Source organism: Harpia harpyja, chromosome 11 (genome assembly GCF_026419915.1).
Source record: "Harpia harpyja isolate bHarHar1 chromosome 11, bHarHar1 primary haplotype, whole genome shotgun sequence".
NCBI classification, from domain to species: domain Eukaryota; kingdom Metazoa; phylum Chordata; class Aves; order Accipitriformes; family Accipitridae; genus Harpia; species Harpia harpyja.
Genome location: NC_068950.1, coordinates 35,584,371 through 35,598,005, shown reverse-complemented (window position 1 = coordinate 35,598,005; position 13,635 = coordinate 35,584,371). Strand labels below are relative to the sequence as shown.

General features: G+C 60.1%; 1 protein-coding gene across 1 annotated transcript; it reads right to left on the bottom strand.

Moving 5' to 3' along the window:
* Window positions 1–6,970: 6,970 nt before the first annotated feature.
* Window positions 6,971–13,442, bottom strand: LURAP1 (leucine rich adaptor protein 1). The gene is made up of 2 exons (XM_052801834.1): window positions 13,169–13,442; window positions 6,971–9,721 (listed from the first exon to the last, which is right to left on the bottom strand). The coding sequence occupies exons 1-2, from the start codon at window positions 13,367–13,369 to the stop codon at window positions 9,032–9,034; spliced, it is 891 nt and encodes a 296-aa protein (XP_052657794.1). The 5' UTR covers window positions 13,370–13,442; the 3' UTR covers window positions 6,971–9,031.
* Between the last annotated feature and the right edge of the window lie 193 nt (window positions 13,443–13,635).

The following is a 13,635-nucleotide window of genomic DNA, read 5'->3' as shown; positions in this document are numbered from 1 at the left end:
TCATTTCTCTGTAAAGCAGAGCAGAGGCACTAGGACCAAGCTTGTTCCTTGGTCCTGGTGCCTCTTCCTTATGAAGATCCCTTTGCATCCCTCCACATCTTTCCTGAACTTAAAAAAAAGGCTATACTGATGGCCCGGAGACCCGATTACGGGAAAAGGCAAGTAGTCAGAAATTCTGCCTCTAGTTCAGGGAGAGGAGCCCTGCCTTTCCCAGCCTGAGGTACCCAGCACACCCCTCATAGCTGGGGCCAGAGCATCATTTTACCCTTCTGAAAGCGGTTAGGGAAAATGGATGTGCTTTCGACCTCCTGCTCGGATGGCTTTTAATGACAGCCATACCAGCAGTCTCACGCTGGGGCTTTGTCAGCTTTGCAGCAAGCAAAGGTGGTAGTGACAGTACTGCAAACCTTCCCCCAGTAATTAACCATCTCCAGTCAGACACATCATTGCTGCCACCATCATTTTTCTCCCATTTTTTTTGTCCCTGGGTTTGTAACACAGCTGCTCTGGCAGCTGCCAGACGGGTCCTGCACTGGGTCTGTCGAGGGGAGCTGGGCAGTGATGCTGCAACAGCGTGGGGGGATGTGTGGGGGGGTGATCCTGGGTCTGTTGGCCCCCGGGAGCAGGGCTGCAGTGCTGGACCTGGCTGTGGGCTGGGGAAACTGGGAAGGTCCAGATTCCTGGGGGACAGGAAATTGGGGGGGGTCCTTGCTTCTCTGCCCTTTCAATGTCTAGAGGCTGGGCATTGGGTTCACACAGGTCCCCCCGGCCACTGCTGCGGAGGGATGGTGAGACCGTGTGTCCAGCACAGATGCTCCCTCAAAGGGACCGGTACCCACCATGGGGACATGCCACTCACCCGGGCACGACTGGTCCCCCTGTGGCTGCAGGCAACAGTCCCAGCAGGAATTCTGCATCAGGGACCCATCACCCACCAGCTGCTGGAAGTAAGACGGAGGCTTCCCTGAGGATGGAGGCAGCCACCTCCGCTCCAGCCAGGTTCTTGCTCCCTTCCCAAGACACCTTGGGTCCCACGTGGCGTGGTTTGACCATGGGGAGCTGCTCCTGCGGCAAGCAGCAGCTCGTACCCAGGGCCAGCGTGGCTGTCACCCACCCCAGGCCACTGTCCTCCGAGCAGGAGGAGAAGGAAGGAGCCAAGCTCCCTCCTGTGGCCGCCTGCACCGGGTCCCACCGGGCTGCTCAAGGCTGGGAAGGGGCCGGTGAGGAAGCACCCTCGACCCTCACCCCTCCCCGGCCTCCTGGAGCCAGGACCCCCCCTTGGAAGCCCCTCTTTTGCAGGGATGCAAGGAGGGATCCTGGTGCTGTGTTCAGTCCCCAGACCGACCGAGCCCCCGGTAACATTACAGTGGTGTGTATGTGGGGGGAACCACCGACCGCCTCCATGAGCCGCAGGGTCACTCCTGGTCAACACCAGGAACCAGGCTGGCACTGGAGCTGTGCAGGACCCCGTGGCTGTAGCTGCTTTCTCTACTGACCCTGCTGGAATCTGCCACACACCAGGGCAAAACCGCAGAGGACAGCGGTTTCCCACACCACCTTCCTTCACATCACCCCGTACCGCGTCACTGCCGTCATCTGGTATCTGCCTTCCTCCTCTTCCCCCTAATTTGGGGAGGGGAGAGCTGTTTGGCGCCGGTACAAGTGGGGCAGCTACCTCATCTGCTCTTCTCACCCACCAGGACCCCCACTCCAGGCTGGGCTGTCCCCCCAGCCCTTTCCTTGTCCCCCACGTCCTCCAAGCAGGGGACGAGGGTCTGGCCATCCAACATCAGGGGTCCAGGGGGAAAGTCCATGGGAAGAGGTGCCCAGAGCTGCTTTACCCAGGGGAGGTTTTGGGGAATGCCAAGAGGGAAGGGGGCTGATGAGGGTGCCAGGCTGCTCCAGTCCCTGAACCTCTTCAGTGCAGGAGGTTGCTCTTTAAGTCCCTCTTTCCTCCTGTAAGCACCTTAGGGAACAGAAGCAAGAGATGCTGGTGCTTTTTATAGCAGCTGTAATCCCCACTGCTCACACTGCCTGTGCCCTCCCGCCCCAAGGCCCATGGCTGAGCCTCCAAAATGGGGGCAGCTGCCTAAAAACTGCCTTAAAGCCCTTTGGTTCCCAGCATCCCACCTCTCTCCCAGGGCACAGATCCTGGCTGGGCCTGGTTCTGGGCTCAAAATCCCTTTGCAGAAGACATTGGAGGGCCACAAACGTTGCACGCCCCTCCCAGTCACAGCACTCTGCTGGGGAAGGACAGACAGACAGATGTACAGAGGCACATGGATGACCACCAGAGCAGCTGCCCAGCCTCTCTGCTCTGCTCTGAGACTCATGGAGCTGGAATCAGCCCCACGGCACAGCCACAAAAATGCCTCCGAGAGCAGGAGAGGCTGGGGAAGGCTGGGAGTTTCTTTCTTTTCTAATCCCCCCCGCCTTTAACAAGAGGGAAACTGAGGCAGGGAGGTAGTGGGGAAGGGGCAGAGTGCTCTTGGCCCTGCAGTGCAGGAGCAGAGCCCTTTGCAGGGCAGCTGATGAAGCTCCACGCTTGGATGTAACCCCCGAGACCTGAGCTTCAGCATTTTATCAAGGTGGTTTTGGTGCTGGGGTGGCTGGTTTCCTTTACTCAGGCTGCACCCGCAAAGCCAGGGGTGGCATTTGGGCCATCCAGGCTTCATCCCTGGGGATGAAGAGAACTAGGGAAAAGGGATATGAAACAAGGCAGTAGGAGGTTTGGTGGGGCAAGAGTGGGTACCTGGCAGAGGCATATTCAACCTACTGTCCCTGTCCCAGTGGCCAGCGCTGTCCCCCCACCCAGCCCCGGTCCTGGTTCCCCCCCAGGACCATGTCCACCCATGGAGGACAGCAAGTGCTGCAGCTGCTTTGCTCCCATTTGGGGACATCCACTTCTGGTCCTGCTCCCCATCCTTCCCCACTGGTGTCCCCAATGGGGACGTATCCCAACATTCCCCTGAGAGGTGGCCGTGCAGCACGAGGCCATCAGTCCTGGCCAGGCAGCGTCCCTGCCTTCCCCTGCCAGCCCCTGCTGCCCTCCCGGCTGCCGTGCGATTTCTCCCTTAAGTAGCTGAGCTTTTATGTCTCTCTAGCCAGAAGACCCCGACTCTGCACCCTGCCAGGGGGAAGCCAACACGTCTTTTAACCTCTTACTGTTTCTGTTTTACTGCCCACGGCAGATGCAATTTTCTCCGGCCCCGGGACCAGGGGGGTCTCGCAGGAGAGGGCAGCATGGGAAACCCTGCCTAAAACCATTCAGACCCTGCCTACATTTGCTGGAATTTTCCCTTTAAATACCTCATGGGGAAAAAAAAAACCAACAGGGTGGTTCTTCTAGGTCAGGCTGCGCTAAGACGATGAAAGAAGATTAATTTCTCAGAGAGCAATTCAGGTTTTTCTTCCCCTCCCTGCCGAGGACCGAAGCAGAGCTGGCAGGCAGGAGGTGGCAGCAGGAGCACACACATGTCCTGGGCACACACAGCTTTTGGTCTCACTGCTGGGGTGGCATTGAGCAGGGGCATCCCCAGGTCCCAGCCCTGCGTAGGAAGCGGGGTGGACTCTTACCAAATGATGGGTCACACCGGTGGCAAGGAGAAGGTGGCACCTCTGGGACCCTCATGGTCTAGGGTGGGTGCCCACCACCCAGGGAGGAGGAAGGGGAGAGCTGTGCCACCACTCCCTTTCAACACCCAGCATCCCCAAGCCCATGCCCATCCTCGTCACCTACCCATGCCCACACACCCACGAGACTCCAAGCAGTCATGCTTGTTTTTCACTCCCAAGGAGCACCAGGAAGCTTTAAAGCTGGAGGATTAGTCTCCAAAGCAAAGGCCTGGCCCACTGCCAGCCTGGGCAGGGAACAGCCTGGGGAGGCCTTTCCCAAAGGCTCAGCTTGCTCCTGGCTCGCGCTCCAGCTTTGTCCCCGTGTTCACCAGCCTCCCAGTCACTCAGCCACTGACACCAAGAGCAGTCTTAGGGGGGAGCTCGGGGGGTCCCACAGATGGAGATGAGGCAGGAGATTACCATGAGACTCCTGCTTGGTGCCTGAGCTGCCCTGGGCAGTTGGAGCATCCCCGGCCCAGTGTGGCTTCTCCGGTGTGTAACAGAGGTCGAGCACACGCTGCAATCCCTTTCCTTAGAAGATGGGCACTGGGGGACATCTCTCCCTGCTCCTCGGCTGCCTCTTTGCACAAAACCTGAAGGAGGTTCCTGCCTTGGAGACCTGTAACCCTGAGCCAGTGGGAAGGAAAAGCTGGAAACCGACTGGAAATGCAGGACACAAGAACCCTCTGCTGGGCTGGTTTAACCCCATACTGGGGGGTCCTGGGGAGCGGGCTGGGTGAGAGGTGCTGGCCGGAGGAGAGCTGGATGATGGGGCCAGGCTGGATGCCAGCTCCCTCAGGACCGGGACTGAATGCCATCCTGAACTGGAGGTGGTTTTGGCATCACAAGGCTCTCCCTGGGGATCACTGCTTTGCTCTGACCGGCACCAACACTTCAGCCTTTCCCAGGAGACCATCCCGGCTGCCAAAACACAGCAGGCTGAGAGCAGGGCTTGAGGGCATGACCAGCCCTTCCTGCCCCATTTATTGACCTCTCCTGCCTCATGCTGCCTGCAACGGGTCAGGCAGCGCAAGCCCAGGGCTCTGCTCGCAGCGCTGCTCCCCAGCAAAGGTTACGAGAACCGAGAACCGTGGGGTGCGTGGGTTCGCTGCTCCCCCACGGACTGGGGTGGCCTGAGGGACACCCCCCCACTGCCACTGGTGTCACCGGGTCACTTCATCGCACTGCTCTGGCTGAAAACTTTCTCTCGAGGGGTTTGATTTTCAGGCAGTTCACACTGCAAAGCAGCCCGTGCTCAGCTTGGGGGAACCGACGAGCAGGATGCCGTCAGTCCTGGGTTAGACTTGCTTCATCTGGACCTTTTCTTCTCTTTTCATCTCCGAGCAGCGGGTGCCACAGGCAGGGCCACGGCAGGGAGGTCTGAGACAAGCTGGTGTGCACAGCCCCCGTTTTAGAGCAGCCCCAAGCTGCTCGGAGTTTGCCTCCCGGCATCTGTCCCCTGAGCGACGTACAGGGAATGGCACAAGGGACAACAGGGAGCATCCCCCCACCACAGCACCGAGGAGGGTGGGGGTGCCAGGATCCGGCCCCGCAGTCTGCACTTGCACCCGCACGTCCCCTGCACCCGCTCCCCAGGATACCCCACGGCGATGCACCCCACGCCAGCGAGCCCACGGGTTTTTGTGGGGCCATGGGGCTGCCAGCCCAAAGGCCACGGTGGTTGGCAGAGGGGCTGGATGCCACCTCCCCTCCGATCATGGGGACCAGCCTCTTCCCCTCCCTGGGAAAAGGTTATTTTCACGCTGCCTCCCCGCAGGAACTAACATAAATTGCTTAAATGGCTGCAGCGCTCAGGGGACAGGCCCTTTTGGAGCCGAGCTGCACACAGGGAGGGGAAAGCCCAGGGGACTTTTTAATAACTAGCAAGGGGAGCTATTAAAGTGTTTTACTTCCTCGTTAAGACAGTCTAATCTCTGTGTATATCTTAAAAGAAAAAATCGGTTTGCTGGTGTTTTTATTGTAACAGAGGTGGGCGTTTTCTGGCACCGGCTGGGATTCTGCCTGCTTTATCTGCTTTTCTTACCTGATACCGGCGCCGAACAGCCCAAGAACAACCCAAGGGCAGCAGCAGGCAGGGCCAGGCAGACCGCTCCTCCCGGGCAGCAGCGAGGAGAGAGGCTGCAGATCTGCACTGCAGGCTGTTTCCCACCCATGGGTGCTCTGCACCCCACTGCTGCACCCACCTTTTAGCAAGATGGAGGTCCCCAGGGTGTTTCCCAAGGGTGGGTTTGGGACACGTTGGCTCTGCATGTGCCCGAGCAAAGCCTGGAGGTGGGTGACCCCTCATCCACGCAGCCCAGAGACAGGGCAGGGGATGGCAGGAAACTGTGAGGTCCCATCCACCCCTCCACCTCCAAGGGCTGGGATTTGGGGGATACCCAGATTTTGGGGCTATGGGCGACTTAGGCTCCTGTAAGCTAGGCTGAAGAGTCCATGCCCAGGGGAGCCCCAGCAAAGGCTCATCTGTGGCGATACAGAGCTGTTCGACCACTGGGGTGAAGGTTTGGAAGAGGAATGGGCTGGGCATATTGTTTCTAAGGTTTTCTTCATTTTTTTTTTATTTTATCTTTCACCTCAGCCCAGCAGAAAATGGGGAAATCCTGCCAAGCCCTGCTGGCTCCAGCATCCACCTCTCCATCTGCAAAACCTGAGGGTTTCGAAGCCAGGAGCTGGAACGGATGCTGAGGCTGGGATGGTAGGGCTGGATAAGCCTGCTTGCGTTTGCTTTGGAAAGGCTGATGTTTGCATGAGCACCGGCTCCAGTGGTTTTAAAGGGACCCACCCAGGAGCAAATCCCAACAGCCTAAAATCAGAGCTGTGGCTGCTCCCACCCCGGGCTGGGCTGGAGAAGTCTCTGTCCTACACCCAGACCCCCCACACACGTCCTGGGTGGAGGAGGCCACAGGAGCCAAGGCTGGGGCTGCAGAACAAGGGAAGCAAATGGAGACCCCAGCACGGCTAACGGAGCTGGCAAACAGCTAGAAAGATCTTCCTTGGAAATTTGGGGCAGGAAGGGTCAAGCTGCTGTTTGTAGTTGGAGACATAGTTCAGCTGAGCTCAGTATGCCCCATCTCCTGGAGATCCAGTCTCACCAGCATCCTCGCTCCTGGCAGACGTGCTCTGGTACCCGTCTGCTTCAGGAAGTGTGACTTTTATGTGTCACCACCCTGATGGCAGAAGGGACAGATCCCCAGACACGTGGTCTGCCTGTTTCAAGACTGGGGCTAAACCTGCCCTGCCCGCAGAGCTGCCAGCAGCTCCAGGGCATTTCAGCCCAGAGCCTCTCCCCTTCCCCTAGAAACCCCCGTAAGCTCGGCAAAGCACCGACAGTGTGGCCTGGGAGAAATGCTACCATTTATTAAGCCAGCTATTTTTTGTTGAGAATGATTTTAACAGCGCTGGAGGACTTACCCTGTCTCCCGCAGGGACCCTCCACTGATTCATCGCATGCAGGGCTAGAAGGAAAGCAGGGGACAGCCAGCCTTGGGGGACATGGTGGCTCAGCAGCAGTGGCGGAGATACACAGGGAACCACAAGCTGCTCACAGGAGACGGCAAGCCAAGCACGGCTGCTCCGGGGCAGGCAGATGGGATGCTCGCATAGGGCAACCTGGTCCTGGTTTGCTGGGACTCCCCCAAGTCCTCGGCAGGTGGGAATTTGGGACGTTGTCCTGCTCTCCATGTCCATCCAGGGAAACCCTGAGGATCTGCAGGGGAAGGGAGGGTACTCGGGAGGTCTCGGCACGGAGAGTAGTTTCCACTGAAGGCGATGCTTTAGAGACACAAAGCTGACCGTGTTGTGCACCTGACACCACCTTCCTTCCCATGGCTACCTCACATCTCACATCTAGAAAGATTCACAGCCGGGTCTTCCCTCTCTCTTGGCTTCCCGTTGACATCAGAAGATGTTGTCCCCATTCCCACCAACCCAGGAAGGAAAGAGCCAGGCTGCGACCCACGCAGGCAGGGGAACAACAGCACCGCGGCAAGAGCAAAGCCACCATGGCAAGAGCAAAGCGGTCGCAGCACTCGGCCGAGGACAGATGCACCCATGGGTTGGGAAGCCAGGATCCTCCAGGCTTGTCCACACACATGGAAAAGCCCCTCTCCTTGAAGCAGGGGGCTGTGGGATGCTCAGGTCCTTCCCTGCATCGTCTGGTGAAGGCAGCAGGTCCTGCCCAAGCTCTCACACAGCTCCGGCTGCAAGCCATGCTCTATAAGCCAGCGAGGAGTGTGCTGGGAGGCATGGTGGGTGGACAGTAAAAGGCACAGGCAGAAGCCAAGGCTAAAAGGATAGAGAAGATGTCTCCAGGGCAGGGTCGTCGCACATCCACCCCAGCAGAGGAGCCTCATATTTCTGGTTGCTGGTAGGGGGCAGAGACCCGGTGCCATTCATCACACAGATGGAGAATCCCGGCCACCACCCCCATCACACTGTGTCGGGGGAAAGCACGAGCCTTTCTGGGTCTGAGCCCCACAGGCTCTGCCAGGCTGCCCGTATGCCACCACATCCTGGGGTTTCTGCAGGACCTGGTCCCAAGGTGGAAGACAGTCTGGAAACAAACTCGGAGAACTGGATCTCCATCTCCCACCCAGTGCTTTGCCCTTCTCGTGTAATCACATTGGGAAGGGAAGTCTGCACCATCATCCTTCCTCTGCAGGGCACAGACGAAGGCTCCCCAGCCCAACAGGAGCAGCTACAGTGAGCGCCCTGATCACACTTCAGATCGGCTTCACAGAGGCGTTTAAACCAGGCAAGGCTTCACCTGCAGGGAAGGGGGTTTTAGCATCCACCATGTGCTGTGGCCAAGTGCCAAGTGCCCCAGGTCAACTCTACCCTGGATGGACACTGGCCTTGAAGACAATGATGGAAATAAGCACATCCAAAAAGGATGCCCTGCTGATGGTCCTGCCCAGCACCTTGCCCTGAGCATGCTGGTGCCACCGAGCTATGGATGCGTGGGAGCATCTCCTGTCCTCTCTGGGTAGCTGGTTTGGGGGAAGGGTCCCCAGTTTTTGGACACAGGAGGCTGAGGATTAGATTGGAGAGGTCCCAGGAGTCCCACTGTCCTAAGTTTCCCCACCAATCCTTCCCCGCCACCAACATCAAGGACAACAGAGGAGTGACCAACCACCTGCAAGCACCACCCCAGAGCAAAGGATTAAATTTACAGGGACCCACCTCATCCCACCTCTCCCAGAAATTTGCCACAGAGCAGTCACCCCGTCTCTTAGGGCTGCATCACCAAACACTGATGGGGGCGGGCAGAGGAACAGTGCAACACCACCAAGCCAGCTTGTCCCCCCATCTCCAGCCACCCCAACTCTCCCAAGCAGAGACAAGTGAAGCAGAGCAGGCAGTTGGGAGTGCTGGACTGGGAAGGCAAAGCCACGGGCTACAAGAACGTCACATCGTCCTGAGACTGGAGCCAGCGCCAGTGGGCATCGTACTCCAGGTGCAGTTTGCTGTTGAGTTTGCAGTTCTCGAAGTCGGCCTCCGCTTTCCGAGCCTTCCCACCCGGGTTCCCTTTCCCCAGCCTCTCCCCAGCCCCCGATGGCAATTTGCTGTCTCTGCCCGGTTCCAGAGAGGAGGGCTGCTGGCCCAAATGCCCGTTGGCCACCTGGGGCTCCTTAGCAAACCGGTGATCCTGGGGCAGCCCAGGTGGGGAGAGGTCCACGTGGGGCCACTCGTGCTCCGCTTTGCCCTTCTCTTGCTTTGCAAGACCCCTCTCGGGGTCGATCCTGACCCAATCCTGCTCCGCCCTGAGCAGGGCTCTGCCCGGTGTGGATGCGGCAGCGGTTTCGGCAGCAGTTTGGGAATACTCATCCATGTCATCGGCCAACGTGTCCAGGTAGCTACCGACGGAGATGCTGTCCAGCCTGTCGTTGGGGTCCTGCAGGCTGTCCCAGCTGCCCCGCCGCGAGGCTGCCTGGCTCTCCACCAGGCTGTACTGGCTACTGGCCAGGCTGCTGCAGCGGCTGGTCAGCGTGCTCCTCTCCTCCAGCAGCCACTTCACTGCCTCGATGCCCTCATTCACCACCACCAGCTGCTGCAGGATCTTCACGTCGACCGCTCGCAGATAAGCCTGGCAGGGAGACAGAGAGCGCGGGGTTTTTGGGGAGGAACCGAGGTGACCCTGGTGGCTGAGGGACGCCAGTCCCAGCACACCCTGGCAGGTCTCCCAAGCTGCTTGATGAACAGCACGACACGGGGAACACCTTGCAGGGAGTCTTTCCAGAGGACCCTGTCCAAAACCTGGGGACACGGCCGTCGGGGACCAACGACTTATGGCACCCGCCGGCCACCAATCCCCTAGGGGAAATAAATCCAGGGCACTCATGTCACTGTCTCCTATGGGGATAGGGGTAAGCAAGGAACTGGAGGCACTGGGTGCAGACCTAAGCCCAGAGCATCCCCCAAGCCCTGGGAGGCTGCTGGCAGGGCAAGAGGACCAGGCAGGGGCATTGCTCAGGGCAAGGGTCTGGCTGGACCATCAGCACCTCCCCGGGCTGTTTCGGCTAGGTCCCTTCATGCATTTACTTCCCCCCTTCTAGGGTCTGACCCAAGCCTGGTGACAATGTGACAGAGCAGGATTTGGAGCCTGAGACCCAAATCACTCCCAAAACAGGGGAGGAGAGTGTGAGGGACAGGCATCGCTGATCACACCACTCGCCTTGCCGACTCCTGCCCCTCTGAGCCCCGGGGGAAGCTCTTTGCAAAACTTCAGTTGCTGCAGAAACATCTGTTTTCCTAACGGAAAGCCCTGCGTGCCAAGACATTCCTGTCTGCGTGATACTGGCCGCCAAAAGCCACTGGATTTCCCCTGCGCAGGACGCAAATATTTTGCCAGGAAAGGGAATAAGGCGGCAGCGGGGGGAGAGGGAAAGAAAACCACTGTGGGACAGGTATAGGCAGCCTGGGATCTGTGGATGCCCATGGGCTCCTTCACAAACACACCCCATCCCCAGCACCAGCAAGCTGCAATGGAAATCCACACGGTCCCTCGGGATCATTTCTAAGCCCAGCACCAGGTCCCCAGCATCCAGTATCCTCAGAGTCACCCGCCCGCCCACGGGTGACCTGCCGGTCTCTCGAGACCCCTGTCTCCGGTCCCACAGCAAGCGCAGCAACAAAAGCATCCAAGGAAGGAGCCTGGGAAAACTCCAGCCAGGGTTTTGGCACGTGATGCCTCTCAGTCCAGAGGACAAAAAAAAAAAAACAGCCAAAGATTTCTAGAGACCCGACACCAGCCTCCCATCCCCTCCCCATGCTCCTCAAGCTGAATTTAAATAAAAAATAGCAGTGATGTGCCCAGATTGGGGCAGGAGCCAGCTTCGAAGTGCAGAAACTTCCTTTCTAGGCAAGTTATTTCAAAAACTGCCTACAATGGACTTTTCTGCATGCGCAGCTAAAGCATCTGGCTTTGGCAGGGAGAAGACGCGGGAGGAGGAAGGCCGGGAAGCCCCAATGGAGGTTCCCCATTTTTCTCTGCCTCATGCAACTGTGGCTGTCAGAGATGCCAGGGGAGCCACCCCAAGAGCAGCGGGTGGGAAAATACTCCTCGCTTTCCATATTGTTTGCTGGAAAGAGTTGGCTGTCAATTAGCTGCTATTTCAGGCCAGCCTGAACCCCCCATGTTGCACCCCAAAAAGAACCCTCTCCAGCAAGTCAAGGTTAGCATGGGAGGAGACCTAGGTCCAGCTGCTCTCTATATTCCCCCAGATGCAGCAATGGGTACACTGCACTGATCCCGTACCCATCCCAAAGCCCACACAGTGCTTCCCGCACGGTGCCCACTGGCATCCGGACTCAGGGCAGGAGCAGCATCCAGAGGGGAGGAAGGCAACTGCGGTCCTGAGTGCGTGGCAGGGGGCAGAGGAGACCAGCCTGGATCCCTGCTCCAGGATGTGACACCCTGCACTGCTCCGTGCCTCAGTTTCCCCGCATGCATCCCACAACGCCATCCTCCCCCACATCCAGAAATGTCCCCCCCTCTTTCAAAGGGGACCCCATGGGCCAGCGGAGGTGGAGGGAACACCATGCTCCTCCCCATGCTCTCTAGGGGCAGGGAAAGGGGGGAGAGCATCCCCTGGGAGGGATACAGTCCTGTTCCCCTCCCCAGCGCGCACGAAACCTGCAGGCACCATCTCCCTTCGAGACGTCTAGCCCCAGGGATAAAACATCCTCCTTGGACCAGGTGAGAGTGGGAATTTGCCGTCTTCTCCTCCCACCGCCCACTCCTAGGCCAGCTTCTCCTCTGAGCACTGGGTTTGCTGGTCTCTGCTGGGGAGGGGGACAGATTTTTGTTCCTGTTCATGGGGATGGGAAGATGGGGGGAGGAGCCCTGTGCTGGGTTTTGGGCACTGGGGTGCCATTCCCAGGCTGTTGACCTGGGTGTGAGCTGTCCCCACTTCTTCACCGGCTGCTGAGAAGAGCCAGGACAGAGAAAAGAAAAGCCTTTCCGAGCCAAGGTTAACAACACACGGCCAAAGCCAGGCCTTGCAGACCGTGGGCTGACCCTGCCTGCACCTGGGCAGAGCAAACACCACCGCTCCTTCCTCCTCCTCCTCCTCTGAGCAACCCAGGGCCTGCAGACCTTTCTCCTCTGGTCAGAGTGCAGCCTGGAAGCCAGCGCGGAGGGAGGATGAAAGCAGAGGGAGGATGAAAGCTTTTACACCGATGGGGAATACCAATTTGGCCAAAGTGCGGGTGTGGAGGGCTCAGGCTGTGTGGGTCCCCAGCCCCCCGGGTGGCAGGCAGGGATGCCGGCGTATTTAGCCTGTTTCCCTATGGAAACGATGCTCATTCCCTCCTGCTCGCTGTGTGTGCGTGGGAGAGTCCCTTCCCCCAGCAGCACTTGAACCCATTGCCCAATCTCGCCACGTTTCCCAGAGGCGCAGGCATCGCCGGTATTTGCTCCCTCCACGGAAGGAGGGAGGCGAGAAAGCTGCCACCGGCACTCCCACGGTCCCCGGGAGAGGCTGCCACGGGAGCCCAACCCTTTACTAGCCACCAGAGAAGCCCCAGCAGGAAGCGAACCCTGCGAAAGCTCCCAGCGATGCTTGTGCCTTGTCACCCAGGGGGTGACATCCGTGACGGGGGGGGGGGGGGGGACGGGGACGACGACACCCGCCACCATGCCCTTGACGAAGGTCCCTGCCCTAAATCCTGATCCCCGGGACACCCCGGTCCCCTCCGGAGCTAGCGCCTGGGGGGTGCCTGGGGTGAGGGGGGCAGGATGGAGGTGGGCAGAGGGGTCCGCGGGAGCCCGGGGGGGGATGCTGCGTGGGCCGGGGGACAGAGAAAGGCCGGGGGGGTGGGGGGGAGGTATGAGCTGGGGGCTGTTAACCTATACAGTAAAGAGCAAAAGGGGGGGGTAGGGTCCCCAAAATGCAGACAGAGCGCGGGGCACTATTAGGGGGCTGTTACCGGGGGGGCTGGCAGGCAGTTCCCGGGGTCGGGGGGCAGTTGCCCCGGGGAGGGCAGTTACCGGGGGGGTGACAGGCAGTGCCCCCGGTGCCGCGGGACTCACCAGCTCGAGACGGAGCGCCCGGAGGCGGTCGGCGAGCGGCGGTCGGGCGCCGCGGGCCGGCGCCGGCGGTACCGGCGGTGCCGGCGGTGCGGGGGCGGTCTCGGCCCGCAGCCCCCGCAGCAGCCCGGCGGGCGGCCGCCGTCCCACCTTGGTGGCCAGCTCCCGCAGGTCGGCGGGCAGCGCCTCCCCGCCGCCCTCCATGCGGGTGGGGCGGCGGCGCCGCGCGGGGCGGCGGCCGCGCTGTCACCCCGGACCGAGCCCCGGCCCCGCCCCGCCGCGCCGGCCCCGCCCCGAGCCCCGCCCCCCGCCTCCACCTGCCCGCACCCCGCTCCCGGCTGCGGGGGATAGGGGCGGGGCGGGACGGGGGCGGGGGGGTGCCGCACCAGCGAGGTCCGCCGGGGAGCGCAGAGCGGCGCCGGGGGTGGGGCGGAGCCCGGGGCGGGGCTGGCGCTGGACCCGCCCCCGCG

Excerpts from the sequence above, each read along its gene's own strand:
- LURAP1 (XM_052801834.1), bottom strand. The coding sequence starts at position 13,369 with ATGGAGGGCGGCGGGGAGGCGCTGCCCGCCGACCTGCGGGAGCTGGCC. Across the intron at positions 9,722-13,168 it reads GGGCGCTCCGTCTCGAGCTG|GCTTATCTGCGAGCGGTCGA; the intron begins GTGAGTCCCGCG and ends TCTCCCTGCCAG.